Here is a 25,090-nt window from a genome sequence, read left to right as displayed (position 1 = left end):
TCGCACCTAACTCACAATGATCATGTGTAGGTGTAGCTATGAAAGTGACTCATATGTGGAGATAGCGAGCAAGTGGAGCCCGATATGCATGTCCCATGCTATATATGACAATTGAGGGTTGCTGCCCACTGTGCGACAAGGAAGTGGTCACGACACTACATATTCATATAAAGAGTCCCTTCATTCAAGTCAACCTATTGACCATATGCACAATCAACCTAATTATGCATAAATCAGCATAGTTGCACAAACTATGCACACTTGAACCACAATCGAAAGAGGCCTAGTTAGAGCATGGTCACACAAGGCATAGTTATTAGTTATTTCACAAATAATTATGCCTTCGCCATGGGCATATGGAGTGAAAGTATCTACACAATTGAACTATGTTCAATTTGCAACTATGCCATTTTTGAGATAGCAGTCAGCATAACTGACATAGAAGTCACAAAATCAACAAGGAAGGTGGCTCCATGTCGCCCATTCGTTTGCACTTAGGTGCCTTTTACACCAATAGGTTTGTATGGTTTACCTGTGTAGTCGTGAGTTTAGCCTTTTCACCTCCATCGGCCTATCATCTGCGGCAACTATTGCATAGTGTGACCACAACTATAATTTTTCTTTGTTGTTATGCACATTTATTCTTAGGGAGGCACCGACACAAAGAGGGGTAACTGTTTTCGAGTTACCCCCTCCTCCCTCCACTAGAGATGCACTTAGAGGGGGATTCCATGAGAGGGGGTACTTGTTTTTGAGTTACTCCATCCCTCGAATAACTTTACCTCAAAAAGGTAAAGGTAGCATTACCCCTCCTTCCTGAGTCCTTGTATGTGAACGTGACAAAATTTCAATCAAATCCATCCCATCATGTCTTGTCTTCCCAATTCGCTTGTGCTAACTGCTCTCTCCCATCTGACCTCTGATCGCTCCCTTGTGGGTCTTGTAAGTCTGGGGGCACCTTACGGATACTATGCATGCGCGTGGCCTGTAACTTTATAAGCAACATTACTGACGACTATACCGGAGCTTCGGCGGCTGGCGAGGAGGGTGCGGGGAGGTAGTATGTGCCTTCAATTTTAAAAAATGTCTTCATTAAAGAGAATCTAAGTGAGATACCGTCTGCCAGCGACGAAATAACACTTGAAATGAAAGAAGTGGGCTATCGCGACAGGGGCACCCAATTGTCGGTGAAGGAAGATGGGAGGCACCTCCCGAGCACTGGAGGGCGAAGAAGATGATCTTTATTTAATATTATGACTTCAGTTGGAGCTGCAGTTCTTTTGGTTACACAAGCAGTGGCATGAACCGACCCTTCACCTGGTTGAGTTCGCCCCCTGCTTGGAACACTGTATGCGCAGGGGTTGCAGTCCAATTCTCCTGACGTCCTTTTACAGAGTAAGGTCCTCATTAAGGGCAGAAATGAGATCTTTTGCGAATCTGTGTAGGAATGGATAAAATAACGAAGCCACCAGTATGAAGTAAGGGAGTGTGTAGGAACTTGGGCAGTACTAATGGCTCCTCCTCCCACTGCTTCAGGCTCGTTGATGCGGACGTGTCGGGAAAGGGCCTAAGTTCTAACGCGCTACATTGCGAAAGCATTGATAGCTTCACTTTTGATGGACGTGGCGTTGGACCGATTGCGGATTACTGGAGATATTTTCAATCCTCGGAGGCCTGTGCTTTGTGCTACTTGTAAGTCTCTCTCTCTCTCTCTCTCTCTCTCGTTCTCGTTGAGCCTTTTGTTTCGCCCTCAAAGTGGACTGCACTACAAATGATGCACCTGATTTTAACCTATAGCTAGGCTTGGTACTCTGCTTGTAATTTGTGTGTGTGTGTGTGTGAGAGAGAGAGAGAGAGAGAGAGAGAGAGGGAGAGAGAGAGAGAGATTGATTTTGTAACCATTCTCATTATTGTAAGCTGGTCACACTAGCAGGTGCAAGCTCTTTAACACCCCGGTGCATCCAGTTTCGACCTTGTATTGACATACACAAGGTTTGTTTTTTGTTTTTTGTTTTTGCTTGCCAAATACCTCAGTGCTGCTTCGTTTGATGAGTTTGCCTAGACTTTTAAGATACTGTGGACCCCTCATTTCTTTTTGGATGAGTCTTTCTCTCATGCCCATAGCAATATTATAGCTTTCCATTTCTAGTTCACGTCTTTATGTAGGTAGTCATGTCAACTGAAGCACAATCCACCTGCCATGAGACCGCAAGTCAGAGTGTCTATCATCTTGCCGAGCTGGGGAGATTGCCCAAGTCAAGGGATCTGTATGGTGTAAGGTTACTGAGGGTGAGTGTAGGTAAGAATCTAATCTTTTGAGGAGAGGAGAGCAACTGTACTGCCAATCAAGCAATCAAAACTTGTATGATCCGGCACATCTTGCGGGTAAACTTCTCAAGGAAGTCCAAAGAACTGAAGCTCCTCCAATCTATAGATCAAGGTTATTGATAGAATATTCCTCCAAGGCAAGTGTACCTAATGAAAAGTCTATTCCACGAGCGGATGGCGGTGTCTTCTATGGGAAGTTGATATTCCTATATGCTGTTAGTACGGCCTTCTCTCTCGTAAATCTTCTTGTATGGTATGTATCATTCAGACCACAAGTTGTGACCCTGCTTGAGTCACAAGCATTGATGTTGGATTGAAATGAAAGGTCCCCTCTAGATTGCACGCCCAAGTGCAAGATCAAGCTGAAGTTGAGGTTACCACGAGCTGCAATAGTCACCGATAGACCGCACATACCATGTAAGGTGCAGTGGAATGAATGTTTTAACTTTGCTCAAGATGAGTGCTCCGAACTGTGCTCAAGATTCCTTTTGTGCGTATGGAAGGGAGAGCCTTCCGTTCTTAATGAGAGAGTGCAATGATCACTAACAAAGTGAATGGACACTGTGCATGTGAGTGTATGAGACTGAGAGATAGAGAGAGAAGAGAAATACGACATCATAGACGTTGTAAAACCCTCCTCCGAAGGCCCCACTCTCTATGGCGAGAGCGGTCTACTTATGATTGCACAAATCTCTACAATGCTTGGACTTGCCGACGATGTCGGCGACGAGACGGGCTGAAATCTGGAAACTCTAAGGGCTCAAAACTGCAAATCTTGAATCTGCTGAATTCTAACTCTATGTCGGTGACGGTGTCGATGGCGACGATGCGACGACGACGTAGTGTAAACGCAGATGCTAACGCAGATGCTAACGCAGATGCTAACGCAGATGCTAACGCAGATGCTAACGCAGATGCTGAAATCTGCGTTTTCCGGGCTAAAACTGTAAACCTTGCGGAAACTGACCGTGCGGCGAGGAATTGTTGCGGGAAGGTGAGGTCTGCGAGGTTTGGGACTTGATTTGCAGTGTCTAACGGCTGAAAACTGAAAACGCTGATGGTTCTTGATGATCCGTCGCGGTAAATCTGCAAAACGCTGGGGCTGATCTGCAAATAAAAAACGCTAGGGCTGGAAATGGCTTTGCTGTCGCCGGATGGCGTGCAACTGCAAAACGCTAGGTCTCTTGTTGAGTCTTCTGTCGCCAGGGATCTGCAAAAGCAAAAACGCTGGTTGATCTGGTCCAAAAACGCTAGGCGATTGCTGTGGAGCAAAAACGCTAGGGCTTGGGGTTCTCCTGAGAAGTTGCCTGTAGAGCAATGGTGCTCCTGCTGCCTCTTCTGCCATTTAGTGCTAGTCTAGGTTTGCTTATATACAAACTCACTCAATTTGCCCTACTACTTTCCAACAAAAGTCTCTTAAAAATAATAAGTGAAAAATGTCAAAAGTAGGTAAAATAGGCTAAATGCATTGGAAAATTCCCTTGAAGGATTCTGATGGATTCTAATGGGAATGCTTATGATCATGCTGTGTGCAACCAGAGGATATGCATCTACACTAAGTGACTGGGCATGCACGGTCTGCGAACAGACTCACAAAAGTGCCAGATCACTTCTAAATCTAGACTGACTGGACTGACCGAACCCTTGTGCTGTAGCTTGTCCACGGACACATAGGGTTGGATATGTCACATGACATACCACCACCGGATGATGTTGTGTCAGTGGGTAACCGAAAAGAGGCAAAGTTGCAAACTTTCAGTTTGTTGTCCACCCAAAACAAGGCTGGGAGGGGTTAAAACTGCTACCATCCAATGAAAATCAGCATATTTGTCCGCTCTAGACACGAACTGGAGCATTGCAGAGGTCCAAAATGGGTAAACCTTTGCGTACACAGTTATCGAAGACTAAAAACAGAGAAAAACAGCGTATAGCTCGAAAGGAATCACCCTATCCCCATCGTCATTGCCAAACAATCCGTAGAATAGGTATAGATGGATGTCCAAATGCTAGATCCCATGCCGTAGTGCTGCCAGGAGGTGTCCTCTATAGTGTATTCCCAATCCACTAAGGGCTTATTGTGAAACCTCACGAGAGGTGCCCTTGCTGGTCGCAAAGATGTAGCAGAAAGGAGGGAATTATTTGATTGCATGTGGAAGGGGAAACCAGGAAGAGGAATCCGTAGTCAAGAGGCGAAGTTTCCATAGGAGAGGAGGCACCCACGAACCGGAGAGGTCCAAAATGGGTAGACCTTCATTTACACAGCCATCGGAAGGCTAAAATGATAGAAAGCTCGAAAGCAATCACTGAATACCAATCATCGTTATCGAACAATTCGCAGAATAGGTGTAGATGGATGTCCAAAGGCTAGATCTGATGTCGTACCACTATCGGGAGGTGTCCTTAAAAGTGTATTCCCAATCCACCAAGGGGTTATCTTGAAATTTCGGGAGAGGTGCCCTTGCTGGTCGCTGGATTACTTGACCACACGTGGAAGGGGAAACTAGGAAGAGGAATCCGCAGTTGAGAGGCGAAGTTGCTATAGGAGAGGAGGCACTTGATGACAGGCTGTCGCGCAACCATGACTAAGTAAACGCAAGGGATGGCAACAGCCTTGGAAACTGCAACTTTTGGTGGCAATGGAAGGTGGGAAGGCCGGTAGATGGGCTACCTTGGCTTGCTGAGAAGCCATGAGGCAGCCCCATATCCTTGGTCTGGATTTGTAATCTGCAAACTAATCGTCGCCATTGCCCTTTGCATTGTTGAACAAAAAAACTGTGATCACCTTTGACACCATGTGTGAGTGGGAGACGTTGAAAAGGAAGGGAGATGAGAGAGTCATGAGAGAAAACATTATGAAAGGAAATAGGCAGCAAGGGTTGTACATACTCATTGCCATGGAAATGTCAAAGGTGCAACGGAAAAGGTGAATCAAATGATGATCAAGCCTGCAATTGTGAGCAAATCTCCTCTCAAACTCGGGCAGCCATTGAATCTCCAATCTACTGCAATGAAACTTCTCCAATCAGCTTTTGATCAATGGGCAGCCCCCCCACTACGTGGGCCTAGGGCAGAGAATTAAAAGAAAAGAGAGAGAGAGAGAGAGAGAGAGAGAGAGAGAGAGAGAGAGAGATGCCTCACCGATCTCACTAGAATACAATGAGCACAAGAGGGGGGCGTAGAGGTCCCTATACATGGACACCCTTTACTTGCCGGACCCACTCTCAGACATCCTCACGACCCAACTAAATGGGCGCGCCAATAAAATTGCAACATCATCATGAATCATAATAACTTGTCATAACTATGGCAATTGGCACGGTATACAGACTTTGATGCTTGAACTGTCGGGAACCTAGGTACAAGGGTCTCCCCTTGACTCCCTCATGTGCTCGTGGGTCACGTGCGCATTGCACTTGAGCCACGTGGACAAGCTACTGCTATAGTCTAGGGTCAGTCTTAGCTTAGGATCTAGCTTGGCACTTTGTGAGCCTCTAACAGGACGTGCATGTTCCGGCAGGTCATAGCTGCATACCCTCTCTTGCACAGTACAGTCAATTCAGCATATAGGCATGTGAACAACCCCTTAAGCTACTTAAATAATAAGTGACATTTTAGCATGATTTTCCAAGGTCGTGGGGTTCCAAGTCATACTACTCGACCCAGCATGGTTTTCCTATATAGGTGACCCTGGGGGGGGGGGGTTTGCACTCTAAGGCAAGAACAAGTATGAGACTCAGTACCGCAGCACCAGTTCAGCAGTACCCAACATTTTCAGCACATCAGCGTTTCAGCCATCAGCAAGCATCATAGTTTTTCCTCCTACACTCCCAGATCCATCGGCATCCCCTCAGATCAGCCAGCGTTAGTATTTTCAGCCTCATCAGTCTAGCGTTTTTCAACCATAACAGTTTTCAGCATTCAGCCTTAGCCTCGTAGTACCAAGCATCTCTAACAAGTACTCATCAGCATCTTAGCATCTAGGATCCTTGTAACAGCATTGTGCAAGTAAATAAAGCAAGTACTTGCTCTGGCAATAGAGTAAGGGGGCCCTGGAGGGTGGTTGGGACCCGATATGCTCTCTCTCTCTCTCTCTCTCTCTCTCTCTCTCTCCTCTTCATTGTATTCAGTTCAGTTTCTCTTTTCAAGTGAGTAAATTAACCTTGTGTTTGTGCGGAGTACTAGATCCGAGCTAAATCCTTAAAACACTTCCGTTGCGCCTGACATCGTGGGAGATATTGGAGCCACCACTGGACACAAGATGAACCCCCCTCAGCTTATGGACTTGGAACCAATTCAAGGGAGCTGGCAGGAAGGGATAATGTTGCGTGTGGTAAACGTTTAGTGAAGATATCAATAGGGTTACCTGATGTGGAACAATACTCAAGTCGTATAGGAAGGGCTTCTCACAAACAAATTGATACTATATCTCTATATGCTTGGTCCGAGCATGAAACTTTGAGTTCCCTTGCAATAGCTATACTAACTCTAGTTGTCTGAATAAATGGTGTTCGTTTGTTGAAAAAAAACAACAATCTTCAAAAGCAATCTGCATAACCAAACAGACTCATGTGTAGCACGATACTTTGCCTACGTGGAAGATAACGCAGTTGTGGTATCGTTCCATGAAGTCGCTCTTAAACTAGAAGAAAGGTGGAACCTATAGCCGAATGCTGTCCATTTGGATCTACCACCGCAATGTGAATCACTATAACCTTGTTTTCCTGGAGGGCACTATACAGAGGATGGGTTTCCCTATAATGGTGGATCAAAGGTGTTGTAACATTATATCATACTGCTTCTAGTGTTGTTGCGATTAGCAGATACATTGGTCCGAGTTTTCCTCTACCTCGCTTAGTCCGATAAGATGTCCCTTGGGAGCTTACTTTTTTCTGTTTTTTGTTGAGGCCCTGTCACTTTACTTGTGCCACAAGATACCTCAATTGCATGTCTTGCAATGCCTCTAGATTGCATGCAAGACTTGTTGGATCAGGAGTATGCACATTGCAGATGACACTATGCTCTTTGTACGCTATAACATACTCTTTGGACAGTCTACGGAATGCTCTCGCTACCTTTTTCTTTGCTAGTGGGGCACTCATATGCTGGCACAAGTCTTTTGGTTTTCTTGTAGGCGTTGATGAGGCTTGCTAGTGGGGTGTGCAGGACAATTTCACATGGTTTCCTAGAGGTTTGTTGAGTAGTAGTTTGAGACAGTTTTACAATCTGTTAGGGTGAAGCTTTGCCATTGGTCTTCATTGCATTTATCATTGGCTGGCATAGCCCTTATGGTAAATCAGGAACTTCTTGCGAGACCGCTTGGTTTACTTCCGCTGTTGGTTATATGCTTTCTACATTGGTGCACAGGTCATTGGTGCTGCCTATGGGATCCACAGATGTCATGTGCGCACTTCACTTGCGCTACATGAACATGCTTCTGCTACAGTCCAGCATCAGTCGTAGTCTAGCTTAGGACCTAGCCTGGCACTTTATGAGCCTCTAGCAGGATGTCACGATTGTGACGTATTCTTTACCTTCTTTACGTGATTCTCTTGCAGATACAAAGACGTGCTAGATCAGAGACCCCTATTCTCGAAAGGATGCGTCTCTTCGACCAAGAGTTGCACCTGTTCGGCGAATAGCCATGCCTCTTCAGCAAATGGCTGCACTTTTACGCCGAAGGGTTACAACTCTATAGTAGAGGGACACGACTATTGGCCTATGGTCATGTCTTTTGATCGTGTCTTTTCAGACTCTATATAAGAACCCTCTTGTAACAGATTCAATCAATCAAATACACATTCCTCTCTTGTGTCTTTGTCTCTAGTCTAGTTCAGTTTTCAGTTTTCATCTAAGTACAGCTATGAATAAACACACTTAGTAGTAGTGTTCTTCACAGTGGTATCAGAGCAATTTTTTTTCCCGGGCCTCTGGACTTGGCGTCTACCTACCTTCGCCGTTGCTCACCCTACCCGCGACAATCTACGTGTTGTATGGCAGCAGAAGAACGGTGGTACACACACGAATCTGAGTATGAGGTAACTATAAGTGTTTTCTCCAATTCATACTTATACTATACTACAACATACAGTGATGTGTGTGTGCGACGTACCCGACAACTCGTGAGTCCTTGTTCAAATTGGCCGCTCGTACCTTTTCGCGTGAAGGGTTTTTGCCATCGGGTACACCCCTTGGACATCAAGTGACGTAACCTTTCCACGCCTTTTTCCAAGCGATTACCCAATAGCAGCGTATCATATTTTATTCTATTTTAAACGCTGGCTGATTATTACGCTTCAGAACAAAAAAGGCTACGTGGCTGAAGTTATCACTAAGGCTGTATTCAACGTGGCTGGATTTTACGCTACAGCAGCATTTGATCGCTGGCTGAAACCCATGCTACAACAATAAAACCTTACGCTGGCTTGAAAGTCTTTACCCACTTACATTTATTAAAAAGTTATGCCCGCCCAAAGTTGACCGGCCGCCCAAAGCCACTTGGTTTAATTTACCAAAGGTTACATTTAAAAAAAATGGACAGCAGCGCAACCTTCTTACGGGAAATCTACAGCGCTGGCTTTCCGACACACACACTCCCTTGCGGTGATTCCTGCACGGCAATCCCGCACTCCTCATGGAGGATGACGCTTTCGACGTTCCCGTTCGGTACCTGTCTTACGTAGACGAAGTGCCAGAAGAAGTTCTCCCAGAGAATCCTATTCTGCCAGAACCTGCTCCTGCGCCTGTTCCCGAACCCATTCCAGTTCCGGAAATTCCCGCAGACATTCCATCGTCGGTTTACTTTCCTGAACCACCGAACCTGCTGGAACATGAATACTTAGTACACATTTGTCAGCGCCGCTTTTGGTTTCTAGCGTTGGTCGATTTGGAAAGTGACCATTCAGTGTCAACAGGACGAGTTACAGCATTACGAGTTCATCCTTACTCGTTTCTCGCACTTGGCACACCATATCCCAGCTTGTTTCGTCGATAGTCTTTCGGAGATTCAGACTGCGCACACGTTGGTCCCTTTTCATTCGGAGGAAATTGTGTCAGATTATACTCCTCTTACCCCAGAGCCCGACAAGGTCGAGGATCTCACAGAGGACGACCAGGCGTTTGCAGAGTTCTTAGAGCCAGTTCACACACCGCCAACTTTGGCTATAGGGTGGAGTTTTTTAGCTTCGCCTCGATACGAACTCTAACTTCATCATGTCAGAGACAGACCCAGGACAGGGACAGATGGATGCTACTGCACTCTTGGCTGCTATCCAGCAGCAATTCGCAGTCCAAGCGTCACGTCAAGAGCAATTTGAAACACTACTTCATTCCTTATCAGCAGAGGTCAAATCATTGAAGCAATCGACTTCTCCGCCAGATTCTAGTGCAGCTTCTTCCGTGAGGGCGGAAATCATCCGATGCCAGATCTGTATGCCAGACAGGCTCAGTGGCTGCATATGTATCTCAGTTCCAAAGGTTGAACTTGGAGGTAATGACATTAAGTCCCGAGGACAAATTACACTATTTTGTCGACGGATTGGAGCCCACTTTACGCGATGATGTACATAAGGCTAATCCCTCTACACTTGAAGAAGCCATCAGTTATGTGGAAAGACTAGGAGACTATCGTAGAAAAAATTTTCTGTCTGGTAGAGCCGGTGATCGCCCATCTGGTCGCGGACCTCGTGCTCCTTTTCGCAACCAGCGAGAAATCTCTTATTCAGGTAGCAGACAACAAAATGGCCCTAATTCTATGCAGTCACAATCAACTGCTAGTTCTTCATCCAGGTCTAATGTTTGGAGTCCTAGAGCGCAGAACGGTAGACCTAATTTCCAAAATGATCGGCCTCCTTTCAATCAACGTCGTCGAAGCCGTCAAACTTTTCGGCCAAATTCATATTCAGACAGACGTTCGTATGGCAATCAAGCTTCAACTTCTGCCGCTCCTCCTCAGCAGTCTACTTCACCGCAGTCCAAAGATGGATTGTGTACAATTTGTGGTGGACCACACAAATGGTACCAATGTGATAAGAGACCTCAACCGTCCAATTTGCGACGTAATGCTAATGCAGAGGCACCTTTAATGTTACCTTCCACTTCCGAGCAATCTACACCACAGCAAGATAAAGGCAAGCGTGTGGTTAGTACAATTCGTGTTTCTAAGGTGGCTACATTTCTTATGAAAAATGCCAATAATGCTAAGCCCGTTCCGAACACCTTGTCTAACCAGGTTTTAAGTCTTCTTGGCTTCATACATGGCAAACCGATTAACATTTTGGTCGACAACGGTTGTTCTAATAACTTTGTGAGCACCAACATAGTGCATCAACTTAAATTGCCTACGGTTAAAAGTATTCAACCATATGATGTTGAATTAGCTGATGGTTCATTTTTGACATGTAACACAATTGTTCAGCACTTGTCATTTGACGTCCAAGATTATCAAGACAGTCTTTCTATTGAAGTAATGCCATTATCCACCTATGATATGATTCTTGGCCAATGTTGGTTATACCAATATGATCCTCTTATCAGTTTTCGAGGACATACAATAACACTTAGTAAGGATGGTCAACTTATTACGATGAATGGATTATTTCAAGTACAACCAATAGCTGTTGTTTCTGCTTTGCAAGTTAAGCGGATGGTACGAAAATCTGACAATTTTACAGCACTCTTAATGATACGTAGCACAGATGATGCTTCATTGGATACAATTCAATCCACACCAAAACCCAATCCAGCAGCTTATCTTGAGCAACCATTCTATAAACCATACTTGGACCTCTTTCCTGATGAATTGCCGAGCACCTTACCTCCTCGTAGACCAGTGGATCATCCTATTGATTTAATTCCTGGCAATGCTCCGCCTACACGAGCTCCATATCGAGTCTCATATTCCGAATCTCAAGAAATTTAGCGACAACTCGCTGATTTGCTTGATAAAGGTCATATCCGTCCAAGTAAAAGTCCTTTTGGTGCTTCAGTTTTGTTAGTAAAGAAAAAAGATGGTTCTATGCGCTTGTGCATAGATTACCGTGCATTAAATAAGCTGACAATCAAAAATAAATTTCCTCTTCCAAGGATTGATGAACTTTTTGATCAACTTTTGGGTGCTAAGATATTTTCAAAGATTTGACTTGAAGTCTGGATATCATCAAATCAGAATCAAAGCAGGTGATGAGTATAAAACTTCATTTAGAACAAAATATGGGCATTATGAATTTTTGGTAATTCCTTTTGGACTAACCAATGCTCCTGCATCGTTTATGACATTGATGAATGAGATTTTTGGTCCATATCTGGATAAATTCGTTATGATGAATGAGATTTTTGGTCCATATCTGGATAAATTCGTTATAATTTAGGGAAAATTACCAAAATACCCCTCTAATTTGTGGAAATTCCCAAAATACCCCTCAAATTTAAAAAATTCCCAAAGTACCCCCATAATTTGTCATAAATTCCCAAAATGCCCTTCCAAAAAACAAATTTCTTGTAGCTTTTCGTAAGAAGAGTGATTGTCTACCATACAGGATGCTAAAACTAAATTTTGAGCTGGTTATGTAGGCTTTGGAGATGAATTCGTTCATTATTTTTAGACATAATTGCCTTTTTTTTGGGAGGTAATTTGCAAAAAATTACATGCTAAGCACTCAAAAACCGATCTCAATTGTCAAACACGAATAAAGATTAGAAAATCTTGAAGATCCAACAAAAATAGATACAAGGGTATTTTGGGAATTTTTGAAATTTGAGGGGTATATTGGGAATTTCCACAAATTAGAGGGGTATTTTGGTAATTTTCCCTATAATTTATTTGGATGACATTCTCGTTTTTAGCAAAAATATTGCAGAACATAAAGAACATCTTCGTTTGGTGTTTTTAATATTGCGGACTAATGTGCTTTATATCAACAAGAAAAAGAGCGAATTTTTCAAGGATCGGATCGACTATCTTGGCCATGTTATATCAGCTGATGGAATAGCAGTTGACTCTCAGAAAATCAAAGTTATTGTCGAGTGGCCTATTCCAACAACAATATCTGATGTTCGCTCATTCTTGGGTTTGGCAAATTTCTACCATACCAAGGTTTACAAGTTTTCGGACATTGCTGCTCCTCTTTCAGAGTTAACGAAGTTTGAAAAGCTGACATGGTCCTCAGAAGCAGAAAAGTCTTTTAATGATCTTAAACAGGCTTTGACTACTACTCCAGTCATGGCCATTTTAGATCCTCTCAAACCATTTTTAGTAATGACAGATGCTTCAGATCGTGCTTCTGGTGGAGTATTAATGCAAAATGACAGGGTTATTGCCTTTGATAGTAAAAAGTTTACTGCTATACAGATACGTTACCCAGTCTATGACAAAGAGTTCCTAGCCATTGTCCATGCCTATCGTACATGGAAACATTACCTTTTGGGAGCTGACTCTATTGTCAAAACGGATCATCAATCATTGCAGTATATTTTTACACAACGAGTTATGAATCCTCGTCAAGGTCGATGGGTGGAATTCTTGGCAAATTTCCACATGACTATTGAATATGTTCCAGGACTTCAGAATTCGGTAGCAGATGCACTCAGTCTAATGCCACAAGCTACGAACATGGCAATATCTACAGTTTTGATATTCTTGATTGTTTCAAGAATGAATATTTGACAGATCGAGATTTTGCTGAAGTATTTCGAGTACTTCGTACAAATACTCCCACACAAGCAGAAATGAATCTGGTTGCAGCATATACATTAGAAGATAATCTGTGATATTATGAAGACCGAATTTGCGTACCACACAATTTACGCATGAGGAAGATGATTATTCAAGGACATCATGAAGTTCCTTATACAGCTCATCCTGGAATCAATAAAACATATAAATTATTGGCAGCTGTATTTTATTGGCCTCAAATGAAGCAAGACGTAGTGAACTTTGTTAAAGCTTGTGACTCCTGCCAAACTATGAAGGCCTCAAGACAGTTACCACAAGGATTATTACAGCCTTTACCAATTCCAAATGAGCGATGGGAAAGCATTAGTATGGATTTCATTACAACGTTGCCTAACTCATCAAAAGGCAATACTCAGATATTGGTGATTGTGGATCGATTTTCAAAGATGACACATTTCATACCTTGCAGAATTATTGCTTCAGCACCAGATATTGCTTCGTTATTTGTGCAACATATATTTCGAATCCATGGACTGCCAAAATCAATAATTTCAGATCGAGATCCCAAGTTCACAGGACATTTTTGGACTTCCTTATTCAAGTCATTGGGAACGAATCTTTTATTTAGTTCAGCTTATCATCCACAGACTGATGGACAAACTGAACGAGTGAATCAAATATTGGAGGAAATGTTGCGACATTACATACAAACCTGCCTAAATTCTTGGGAAGAATATTTGCCTTTGGTAGAGTTTGCTTACAATAATTCTTTTTATTCAGCAATTGGAATGATTCCTTTCTAAGCAGCATTTGGACATACACCATTGATTCCCACAAACTTTGTGATACAACATAAAGTTGCTTTAGCGGATCAGTTGGTAAATGAAATGCAAGATATCCTTCTTCAGATCAAGGACAGATTGACACATGTTCGACAGACTTATCAAAAGCAAGCAAATAAACACCGTCGCCATACAGAATTTCAAAAAGGAGATTTGGTGTTACTATATGTTGCCTCGCATCGATACAAAATAGTAAAGTCTGTTTTTCCCAAGTTACGGCCTAAGTATTATGGTCCTTTCAAGATTTTGAAGAAGTATTCTACAGTTAGTTACAAAATCGAACTTCCAATAGCATGGGGAAAGATTCATCCAACATTTCACATTTCTTGGTTAAAGAAATATATTCCAGGAGATTCAATTATTCCAGATGTCTCATCCTATGTTCCAGAAATTGAGGAAGAACACTTGATTTTAGTCCCAGAACTTATTCTTGATGTTCGACAAAAGGAGACAAGAAGGAAGATTATTACCGAGTTTCTAGTCAAGTGGATGGACCTTGAAGAGTCAGACTCTACTTGGCAAACGGATGAAGAAATGCAACAATACCTTAACCTTTTACAAGAATTTTTTGATAAACGCATGACAATTATTTAATAACAGGGTTTTATTTTAAATGGGAGGGAATGTCGATTGTGACGTATTCTTTACCTTCTTTACGTGATTCTCTTGCAGATACAAAGACGTACCAGATCAGAGACCCCTATTCTCGAAAGGATGCGTCTCTTCGACCAAGAGTTGCACCTGTTCGGCGAATAGCCATACCTCTTCAGCGAATGGCTGCACCTTTACGCCGAAGGGTTACAACTATACAGTAGAGGGACACGACTATTGGCCTAGAGTCATGTCTATTGGCCTATGGTCATGTCTTTTGATCGTGTCTTTTCAGACTCTATATAAGAACCCTCTTGTAACAAATTCAATCAATCAAATACACATTCCTCTCTTGTGTCTTTGTCTCTAGTCTAGTTCAGTTTTCAGTTTTCATCTAAGTACAGTTATGAATAAACACACTTAGTAGTAGTGTTCTTCACACAGGACGTGCATGCTGAGGCCGGTCATAGTTGCACACACTCTCTTGCACAGTACAACATTTCAGCATATAGGTGTTTTGCTGCGCGAACCGCCTCTTAAAAGTGCACTTAATTAATAAGTGACTTTGGGTATTTTTTATGAGATTGTGGGCTGTTTTTGTGCCTGCTCGACCAAGCATAATAGTCCTTTATAAGCAGCCGTAGGCACTAGAGAAGCAGGAAGGGAAGAAGAACCAAAGGGGATCAACACCTGCAGAACCAAGCCTCCTTCCTCAGTAGGACCTGGCGTTTTTAGCATCAGCAAGGCCTAGCATTTTCAGCTTTAGCATCAGCGTTTTCAGCCTAGAAGCACAGTACACCATTTCAGCATATAGGTGTTTTGCTGCACGAACCGCCTCTGAAAAGTGCACTTAATTAATAAGTGACTTTGGGCATTTTTATGAGATCGTGGGCTGTTTTGTGCCTGCTCGACCCAGCATAATAGTCCTTTATAACCAGCCATAAGCAGCGCTAGAGAAGCAGGAAGGGGAGAAGAACTAAAGGGGATCAACACGTGCAGAACCAAGCCTCCTTCCTCAGCAGGACCTGGCGTTTTTAGCATCGGCAAGACCTAGCGTTTTCAGCTTTAGCATCAGCATTTTCAGCCCAGAAGAGCCAACAATTCAGCCTATGATCGCCATCAGACTTCAGCCCTAGCCTCGCCATGGTTGTAGATTCTAGCCATCGACATTGCTAGCCCTTTCAGCATTCAGCCAAAGCCTCGTCATCATCGTCATGGTTGTCGTGGACACACTACCCCGGCATCCAGCACCCCTTGCAGTACCCACATCACAGTAGTACCCACAGTACCCGGGAGTACCCTTCAGTATCTCAGTAGTACCCAGCATCAGTAACATCAGTACCCATTAGCATCTCAGCATTAAGCATCATTGTATCAGCATTGTGCAAGAATAAAGAAAGTACTTGATTTGTCAACAGATCAAGGGGGCCCTTGAGGGTTTGGGACCTGAATTGTGGTGTCGTCTCTCTTTTCTCTCTCTCTCTCTCTCTCTCTTGTGTCTCTCTATTTCATTCCATTTAGTTCAGTTCAGTTCTTTCAAGTGAAGTAAAGTAACCTTGTGCTTGTGTGGAGTACTAGATCTGAGCTTAATCCTTAAACACTTCCGTTGCACTTTACAATTGAGGGGTTGCTGCCTGCATCAAAGAGATTGATGAGGCTATTCTTGTTGATTGGCATGGCTACATTGGGGACAAACCGTTTTACCTTCTCATGAGGATTGGTGGGTTTTCTTCACCCTCACTCAGGAGACCCGATTGTTGGACTTCGATGCTTGACGTTGCACAAACTGGCCATCATGGCCGTCATATCAGATTGGAGTTTTAGGGTGAAGTACCTCTTGATTAGCATGTCGATGTACATTGGCAGCTTGTTAGAGTGGTGTGCTCTTTAAAGCGACGCTCTTGTGTTGACCCTGTCTTGATTGCAGCGGAGACATCGCTTTGGAGATTGTGAATATGGTAGGGAAGGCCCCTAGTTAATTTGGATTGGGATGTTGGTGAGTGGCAGTGACCTTCTTTGAAGGTTGATGGGACCCCTTTCATTTTTTGAGTACATTGTCTCCTTTGGGAGGAGGCTTATCTTGTAGAGATGACACCACCTCACCTTCCATGTTAGATAGAGGTATGGCAGGATCAACGCATCTATCCCGCTTTCCAGTGATAGTTTTGGTCATGCATATGGACCCTCATGATCAGCCGTAGGATATGTTAGTTTATGTGGATGATAGGGCATGCAGGATTGCTTGTTGGCACTTGGGCCCCGGTTAGTGGTCATGATCCGACGTGTCAGAGATGTACTTTACAATGTGAGTCTTTGAGGCACTGTTTCTGCTAGTGTGGAGGGTAGTTTGTTGTTTGTTGATTAGTGTGTCATACATGATGGTTTCGTGACATGGGGAGCAGTTGCATGGATTTGCAATTTCCGTGGTCACAAACCTTTTTTCAGGGCTCACCGATAGAGTTGGTCCTCATGGTTACTTCATTGGGATATAGACCGAGCATTTTATAGATGATTCCAAATACAAGTTATCAGCTGGTTTGGACTTCTACCAGTAGGATACAATTTTTACTATGGTCTGTTGCATCACTCTTTGGATCATGTGGAAGGCTCTTTGTGCTCACATGGTGGGCTCACAATCTTCTACATCCACCACTTTGACTGCCATTGGGACTCAGTTGCTCCATACTCTTCGCAGCTAGTGGGACACTTCAGCAGGCTTCCCAGGACAGTGGAGAAGCGTAGATGCTCTTTTCTTCACCTTTGGGCACGATCTCAGTTCTTCTCAATCGAAACCATGGTCACATCACATGGCATTATGCACTTCCCTGGTGATTCATTCTGCACTCCTCATATAGGCCACCTTGATATCTACATAGCCCTAAGTGTTATCCCTCTTTTGTAAATCGTCTGGGTGATAGACCATTGAGCATCTCTAGAGGCTCTTTTGTACACAATATACATCTACTTTTCTTGCACGCACACACACACACACACACACACACACACACACACACACAGATTTTATTTGGGCACCTGAGCAACATCCCATGGTGGGAGAATTACGATTTGGCGTGGCACAATGCTCTTTGATTTGTCCCAGTTTCTTTGCATTTGAGATTTGAGACTTCCTCTATGCCTAGACGAGGATCACGCATACTAGACTTAGTGATGTTTGGACACGCACTAGTTCTGCAGATCCAACATCCCATCTGCTTACATGCATCATTGTCTCTTTTGAGGCTTGCAGACAGACCACTGCAGAGCGACGACAACGCTTGTTTCATAGGGAGCGCGACTTACAGGACCGCTTGAGTATCATACGCCGGCAACTTGAGGAGTTTCCAGGAGATGACTTCCTGAATCCTGGGTGAGCTCGAGGAGAGACACTTAGTCACATTCAGACTGATAAATCCAAATTTGCCTATCATGCTTTGGTCTCGACATGGATAACCAAAGCGGATAGGATGAATAAGGATTTCTTTGCCCACTTCCGGGAGCGTTTCAAGGAGACTTCCATTAGAGTGACGGTCCACTGTGACATAAAAACGCGTTTCGGCCCTTCGAAACGGTGAAACAGCCGAAACGTTTCGGCGAATCGAGACGATGTTTTTTTGTTCTCCCCTTTTGACCTGCTGACCCAAAACGGGTGTTTTAGGATTTTTAAACCCATTACAAAGCCTTATGAGGAGGACTCTAGCTAGTTTCTTATTGATATTTAGGCATTTTTATGTAGTATGGCCAAAACTCAACTCATGTCTTTTGGTCAGGACTCAAGATTCAGATCATGTATTAGGAACTGATGGTGTGATTTGAGTCATGATTTTTGTTATGAGAACACGAGTTTAGACATTGTTATTTGTTTTGCTGTTGTACTTTATCATGGTTTTGGCTTGGCTAGGTATTCAATTTCAGCTCGTACCTTGTTCACTCGTGACTCAAGTCTCACATCTAGATTTTGGTATTTCACATGTCTTGACAAGTGAATTTGTATGTATATTCAATGTATAATTATAAGTACATAAATGTAAAACGAAACCTGTGTTTCGCTTTCTTTGAGCTCCGAAACGAAACGTTTCAGAAACCTCGAAACCCCAAAATGCACGAAACCCCGAAATGTTTTATGTCACATTGCATCAGACCCTTACGTGATTCTCAAGACAGGTTAGCTATGGATCCTTACAAGGTCCTTGACATAGCCTCAGATTATTTTGAGCATTTGTTTACTGTTGATCAGCTTACTGATGGTGCCAAAGAAGAGGTTTGGTCTCATGTATAGCCCATGGTTATAGAGGCTGTGTCCCATACATTACTAGCCCCCTTGTCTATGCAAGAGATGCATGACCCAATGGTTGTGCACATGGCTCTGTTTGCCATGTGGACATGCTTCATCGACTTCCAGAGCCAATATTGTACGTATCCCTAGATAGGAGTGTCTAGAATCCTTGGAGGATTAGTACCGGCAATTTTGTGAACCTGTTCGTAGGAGTTGCACGTCCGGATGAGTCCATTCGATTAGGTTTTCCAGTTTTGGAACTCTTGCATGAATTCTTTCTACAAGCGTTTTGACAAATGTTGTTACATTCAGTGGGTATTTGGCATGACGTGCATTAGTTTTAGGTAAAGAGGATTCCAACGAGCCATTCCATGTGTCAATTAGATTCCCAGGTTGGCAAATGTGCGACAATTTCACCAAGAAACTTGCTAAGTCAAGTTTATTGATAACTCATTTCAAATGATTTTTTTTTAATAGCCTTGTCTTCCAAGTTTGCCCTACCTAAGTCTTAAAAAGCTTGTGAGCTGTTTTATGCCCTATATAAGGAGAAGCTCAGCTACCATTTTCCAGCATTTTAGCAAGCGCTAGAAGAGGCCCAACGTTTTTGCAAAGATCAGCTTGGCGTTTTTGGTAGCCCCATCGCCAGCCATTCAGCTCAACATTTTTACAAGAAAATGCGTCGGATCAGCCGTAGCAGCCAGCGTTTCCAGTTTCCAGCCCACTCCCTCGCCGACAGTGCAATGAATCTGCTAACGCTAATCCCCATGCTGCAGCCCGGACCTTTGGTAGCCCATTGAGTCTCTTCTCGGCCATTCCCTCGCCGCATCGAGTGCTCCCATTGCTGTCCGTTATCGGCTCCATATTATCATCTGTGTTTTCAGCCCTGCTTCACGCGACAGATTGGCTGCGTTTTTGCAGCAAGCTTTCAATCAGCCCCAAATCTACCCCTTGGTGGCCATCAACAACCCCTCATTGAGACGGATCCAAAAGTGCATCAAATCAGCCTCGGAGATACTTCATTTTGAAGATTTACCGCAATGACATTCCCCATTTGAGTCAATAGTGTTTGCATTGAGGTATTGCATGTGTGTACATTCCATTTACGCAATCAAAACAAATACCACATTGACAACAGAGGGGGAAGCCCTTGAAAGGGTTTGTTGGGACCCCATCGGGTGTCATTTTTCTCTCCTCTCCCTCTCTACACATTTCTACCTCTCATTCTCTCTCTACAAAGAAATAAAAGGAACCATCATTTGTGCTAAGTAGCACACATTCAAGCAAGGAAAGAAGTTAAGATTCGTGGAAGTGTAAAGTCTAGATCTTGTCACCATCTCAATGCTGCTGCACTTGACATTGGTATCACAGCTTTGTGATTTTGCACTGATCCGCTAATCTTTGATTTTTTTTTTCTAGTGTTTGAGTGTGTGTTGTCGCGTCTTTTCCAAGGACGCTTCTCTCACTGAGGGAACTGCAAGACCTGCCATTGCACGTAGGACCGTGCACCTTGAGCGTAGGAAATGCAAACAGTGTATACCGAGGGATACAATTGTGGTGCGCCCTGAGAGGATAGTTGACTTGGTGTGCGCGCTCGACTACCTCGACATAAAGAAATCCTCGCATGGATATTTGCAATCATAAATTCTTCGACATGACAGATCGTACCATTGAAGACATGCACTGGAAACATGAAGATGTTGATTGGGAGTATCGGGTTATGACGACAGAGGAATACGCCATCTAGATGAGTCTATTAGCTTTGGAGTCTTGACATTGTTTGAACAACCATCTCCTTCATCTACTTGGAGAATTCCATCATTCCAAGAGAGGCATTGCATCGTCATCAATCTGTACACATCTTTGGAAGCATATCGGGTCCACACCATTTGCATCTTCTTAGCAATCGGTGGCCATCAATTCGGGCCAAAGGGTTCCAATCCGAGAAAACTACTACAGGAGTTGCAGGCATCATGAGCCTACATTCGCAGCCACATTAGTTGCAGAGACGAGCATCTAGAGCTTCCATCGTACGGCAATCTAGTCGAAGCCCTGAGAGGAGCCTCTTATCTTTGAGGAGTTATTTGGTGGTTTCATGAGACATCATACAGAGGACCTTGTTATGGTTCGTGGGCATTCCAAATGTCACGTGCACATAGCTCTGTGTGCCATGTGGACATGCTTCATCGACTTCCAAAGCGAGTTTTCCCCTTCTTCCTGGATAGGAGTGTCTAGAATCCTAGGGGGATTAGTACGGGCAATTTTGTGAGCCTGTTTGCAGGACCTGCCTGTCTGGACAAGTCCATTAGATTAGTTTTTCTAGTTTTGAAACCCTCTTGCATAATTGGTTTGTACATGCGTGTTGATAGATGTTATTACACTATGGTGGGCATCTGGCATGACGTGCATGTAGTTCTAGCCATTCCGTGCATCGATCGGATTCCCGAGTGGGCAGATGTGCAACAGTTTCACCCAATTCTTAATAAATCATTTTTATGATTTATTTGTTGGGTGACCTGGTGGACAATTGCCCTACCTCAACCTAAAATAATTCTTAAGACCTATTCCTCACCTATAAAGGGAGGAGGAGAGCTCTCATTTGGAACAAGTTGCAAAAGACGAGCAAGCGCTAGCAGAAGGTTGCAGATCAGCCCATCATTTTTTGCATACCCATATCAGCCCTGGCGTTTTTGGCAAGGAGGTCCAGCGTTAGCAGATTTCAGCCCATCGCCAGCTCTAGCAGCAGATCAGCCTCAGTGTTTTCAGTTTTCAGCCCTTTTCCTCGCCGGAAAGTGGCTCGACTTTGCGTGCACATGTTTCCCGTTACGGTCCAGTATTTCAGCAGCCCATCGAGCCTCCCTTCGGCCATTCCCTCACCGGCATCGAGTGCTCCATTGCTGCCCATCATCGTCGTCATCGAGATCTGCGTTTTCAGCTCTGCTTTACGCGATGGATCTACCGCGTTTTTCGTCGCAGATCTGCGTTTTTGCAGCCAGCTTTGAGCCCTTCATTCCTCTCACATCGGGAGTGCAAATCAGCCCCAAATCTACCCTTGGTGGCCATCCGCAATCCCACATCGAGAAGGATCCAAAGGTGCATCAAATCAGCTCGGAGGTGTCTCGTCTTGACGAGTTACCGAGGCGATTGTCGTCATTCGAGATAGTAGAATCTGCACTTGAGGTATTGCATTGTGTGTACATTCCATTTACGCAATCTAAGGCAAATACCACATTGGCAACGGTATGGGGGGCCATTGAGAGGGCTGGTTGGGATCCCATCGGGTGTCGCTCTCCTCTTCTTTCTCTTTCTCTCTCCCTCTACACATTTCTATTGCACTCTCTTAGCCCCTCTCTCCAGGGGAAAGTAAAAAGAACCGTCCTTCAAGCACAAAGCAATCACTAACGCAAGGAAAGAAGGAAAAGGATTTTGTGGAAGCGTAACACTAGACTTTCACCGCTTCAATTCTGTTGCACCTCACACCAAAGGACATATCCATCTTTATCTCCCATTTGGCATTGCTCTCGCTAATCTACCCGCGTAGGGGCAGCATAGGCTGGTCGGTAATCTTCGTGGGCATTAGCGTTTGCATATCCAACCATTCGCTCTACGCGCCTCCATCCGGTTTGCAGTTTCGCTTGCACCATCGGAGTTGGGGTAGCAAAGGCTGGCCAATAACCAACAAGGGAAGTGTTGATGTCACGTGCACATCTAACCCTATGTGCATGTGGACAAGTTATCTCAGGTCTAGGGTTCAGGTCAGCCTAGAAAGTGTTTTGGCACCTTTGTTAGCCTGTGAGCAGGCCGTGCATGTCATGGCACTTAAGAGTAGTTGCATATCCTCTGATTGCACACCTTGTACCACCCAACATATGCATTGTCCAAGCAGAAGGTCCAGATTTCGGCCATTTTTGGGATTTAACATTTTACAGGAAACTTGACATTTTATTATTTAATTGCACCAATTTCTAGGATCGTGGGATTGTAGGAGTGACTGCTCGACCCAGCTTGTAGCAGGTATATAAGTAAAGCGGGGACGCCCATTTCCAGCAGAAGAGGCAAGAGAAGAAGTGTCACGTGACACATCCAACCCTATGTGTCCGTGGACAAGCTACAGCATGATCAAGGTTCAGTCAGTCCAGTCAAATCTTGATTTAGAAGTGATCTGGGACTTTTGTGAGTCTATTCGTAGACCGTGCATGCCCAATCACTTAGCATAGATGCATATCCTCTGGTTGCACACAACATGATCATCAGTAATCTGATCAGAATCCATTAGAATCAGTTAGGGGATTTTTCCAGTGCATTTAGCCTATTTTCCCTATTTTTGACATTTTTCACTTGTTAATTTAAGTGACTTTCCTACAAAAGTAGGTAGGGCAATTTTGCTAAGTTTGTATATAAGCAAACCAAAGTTAGTACTAAATGGCAGAAGAGGTAGCAGGAGCTTTCCGCTCAACATGCAACTTCTCAGTAGAACCCGCAGTACCCTCAGCACCCGCAAGGCCTTGGCGACCTCCCTCCCCAAGCCTAGCGTTTCCAATTCCCAGCACCATCAAGACCCCACGATTTCTTTGCGTTTTCCCTTGCAGTCATCGCCAACAACTTCAGCACCCCGGCGTTTTCAGCCATGATCGCCAGCTTCCACAGATAGCCAGCGTTTTTACTAACGCTCAGCAGGCTGATTTGCGTTTTTTGTTTTCAGCCATTGCCGCGTCAGAACAGCAGCGTTTTCAACCCTATTGGATAGCAGACAATTCAGCCCTAGATGCATGCATAAGACCCCCATTTTCAGCCCTCGAAAACACAGCCAAAACAGTCATTTTCAGCCACCCAAAACAGCTCAAAGATTTGCAGATTTGCAGCAGTTAGAAGACCACAGATTTCAGCCCTAAAGTCGTCGTCGTCATCGGCATAGTCCCAAGTTGCATCAGTCCATTGCAGACACATTGTACCACTTTGTGCAATCATAAGTAGACCACTCTCGCCGACGAGAGTGGGGCCTTCGGAGGAGGGTTTTACAACGTCTCTGGTGTCGTATCTCTCTTCTCTCTCTATCTCTCAGTCTCATACACTTGCACGCACAGTGTCCATTCACTTTGTTTGTGATCATAGCACTTTCCATTAAGAACGGAAGGCTCTCCCTTCCATAAGAACTAAAAGGAATCTTGAGCACAATTCGGAGCACCCATGTTGAGCAAAGCCCAAACAATCATTCCGCTGCACCTAACAAGAAGTTCCAGCAACTTGCAGTGCACCTTCTTAGCAAAAGACCGGTAGAGAGCCCTAGCGTTTTCAGCCAACAAGATCAGCCCGGTGTTTTCTGTAGCAGATGAGCCCCAACGTTTCCTGGCGTTTCAGTTGGAGATCAGGCCTAGCGTTTTGCAGTTTCCCGGCGCCAGACCAGCCAAGTCAATTAGCGTTTTCAGTTTTCAGCCCTTAGCCTTTGCAGATCCAGCCCTTAGCTTAGTAGATCTCACCTACCCGCAACAGATCCTCGCCATACCGTCGAGTCAGCCAACGTTTATAGTTTCAGCCTGGTGTTTTCAGATTTCAGCATCTGCGTTTTCAACGCATCGTCGTCGAGTCGTCCTCGCCAACACAATGTCAGTGTTCAGCAGAAAGTCCAGATTTCAGCATTTCAGCCCTAGCGCTTTTCAGTTTTCAATCCATCCTCGTCGTCGTCATCATTGTCGTCGACATCGTCGGCAAGTCCATTGCATCTAGACCATTGTACCAGATTTGTGCAATCTATAGCATAGACCTTTCTCGCCATAGAGAGGGAGGCCCTTGGAGGAGTGTTTAAGTTTCGTATGGTGTCGTAATCTTCTCTCTCTCTTTCTCTCAGTCTCAGCACTCTCATTCACAGTAGCATTCACTTTGTTTGTGATCACTGCACTTTCTCTCTAAATAAAAAAAACGGAAGGCTCTTCCTTCCGTAGGTAAAAGGAACCCTTGAGCACAGTTCGGAGCACTCATCTTGAGCAATATCAACATTCACTTCCGCTGCACCTTACATTGGTTGAAACCGGCCCGTAGGGCGGTAAACGTAGGCTTTCACCCGAAACTTTACTTTAGACTTTAGGGGATAGAGAAACTTTGCAAAAGAAAATCTGTAGCGGGAATTGATACTTCAAACACACACGGCCCGGAAGCTAGAGCGCTACCAAGCAGATGGCGACACCTGTTGGCCCCAAAGACTGGCACCCCTTTCGGTATTCCTTTATTGTATTCAAAGAGGGAATAAAACTTGTGATTTTTAAGAGCTGTCCCGCATAATCCGGGCTGAAAATGACATGTTCCAGCCCGATTTCGGCAGCATAACTGCACTACGACGCTTCACAGACAGTATCCCCACACAATAGATGACTTTCCCGACGCATATGGACGCTT

The 25,090-nt window shown here is 44.2% G+C and overlaps 1 protein-coding gene across 5 annotated transcripts in view; it reads left to right on the top strand.

Annotated features, from left to right (window-relative positions):
- The first annotated feature begins 915 nt into the window (after positions 1-915).
- The window catches only part of APG10 (Aldolase-type TIM barrel family protein), a 142,770-nt gene continuing 118,595 nt past the window's right edge, over positions 916-25,090 (top strand). Inside the window, exons 1-4 of one of the 5 annotated variants that reach the window (XM_086501064.1) lie at positions 916-1,057; positions 1,127-1,395; positions 1,537-1,692; positions 1,934-1,992. In XM_086501064.1, the coding sequence (XP_086357190.1) occupies positions 1,617-1,692; positions 1,934-1,992 (135 nt within the window). In that variant the 5' untranslated portion in view covers positions 916-1,057; positions 1,127-1,395; positions 1,537-1,616. Of the gene's footprint in view, positions 1,058-1,126; positions 1,396-1,536; positions 1,693-1,930; positions 1,993-25,090 lie in introns of all 5 variants that reach the window. The other 4 variants (XM_086501060.1, XM_086501061.1, XM_086501062.1 and 1 more) reach the window with 4 other exon arrangements.

Source organism: Adiantum capillus-veneris, chromosome 26, assembly GCF_014529385.1.
Source record: "Adiantum capillus-veneris isolate H3 chromosome 26, ASM1452938v2, whole genome shotgun sequence".
Classification (NCBI taxonomy): Eukaryota; Viridiplantae; Streptophyta; class Polypodiopsida; order Polypodiales; family Pteridaceae; genus Adiantum; species Adiantum capillus-veneris.
The sequence above is the reverse complement of the archived record's forward strand: the minus strand, read 5'-3'. Positions and strand labels throughout refer to the sequence as shown.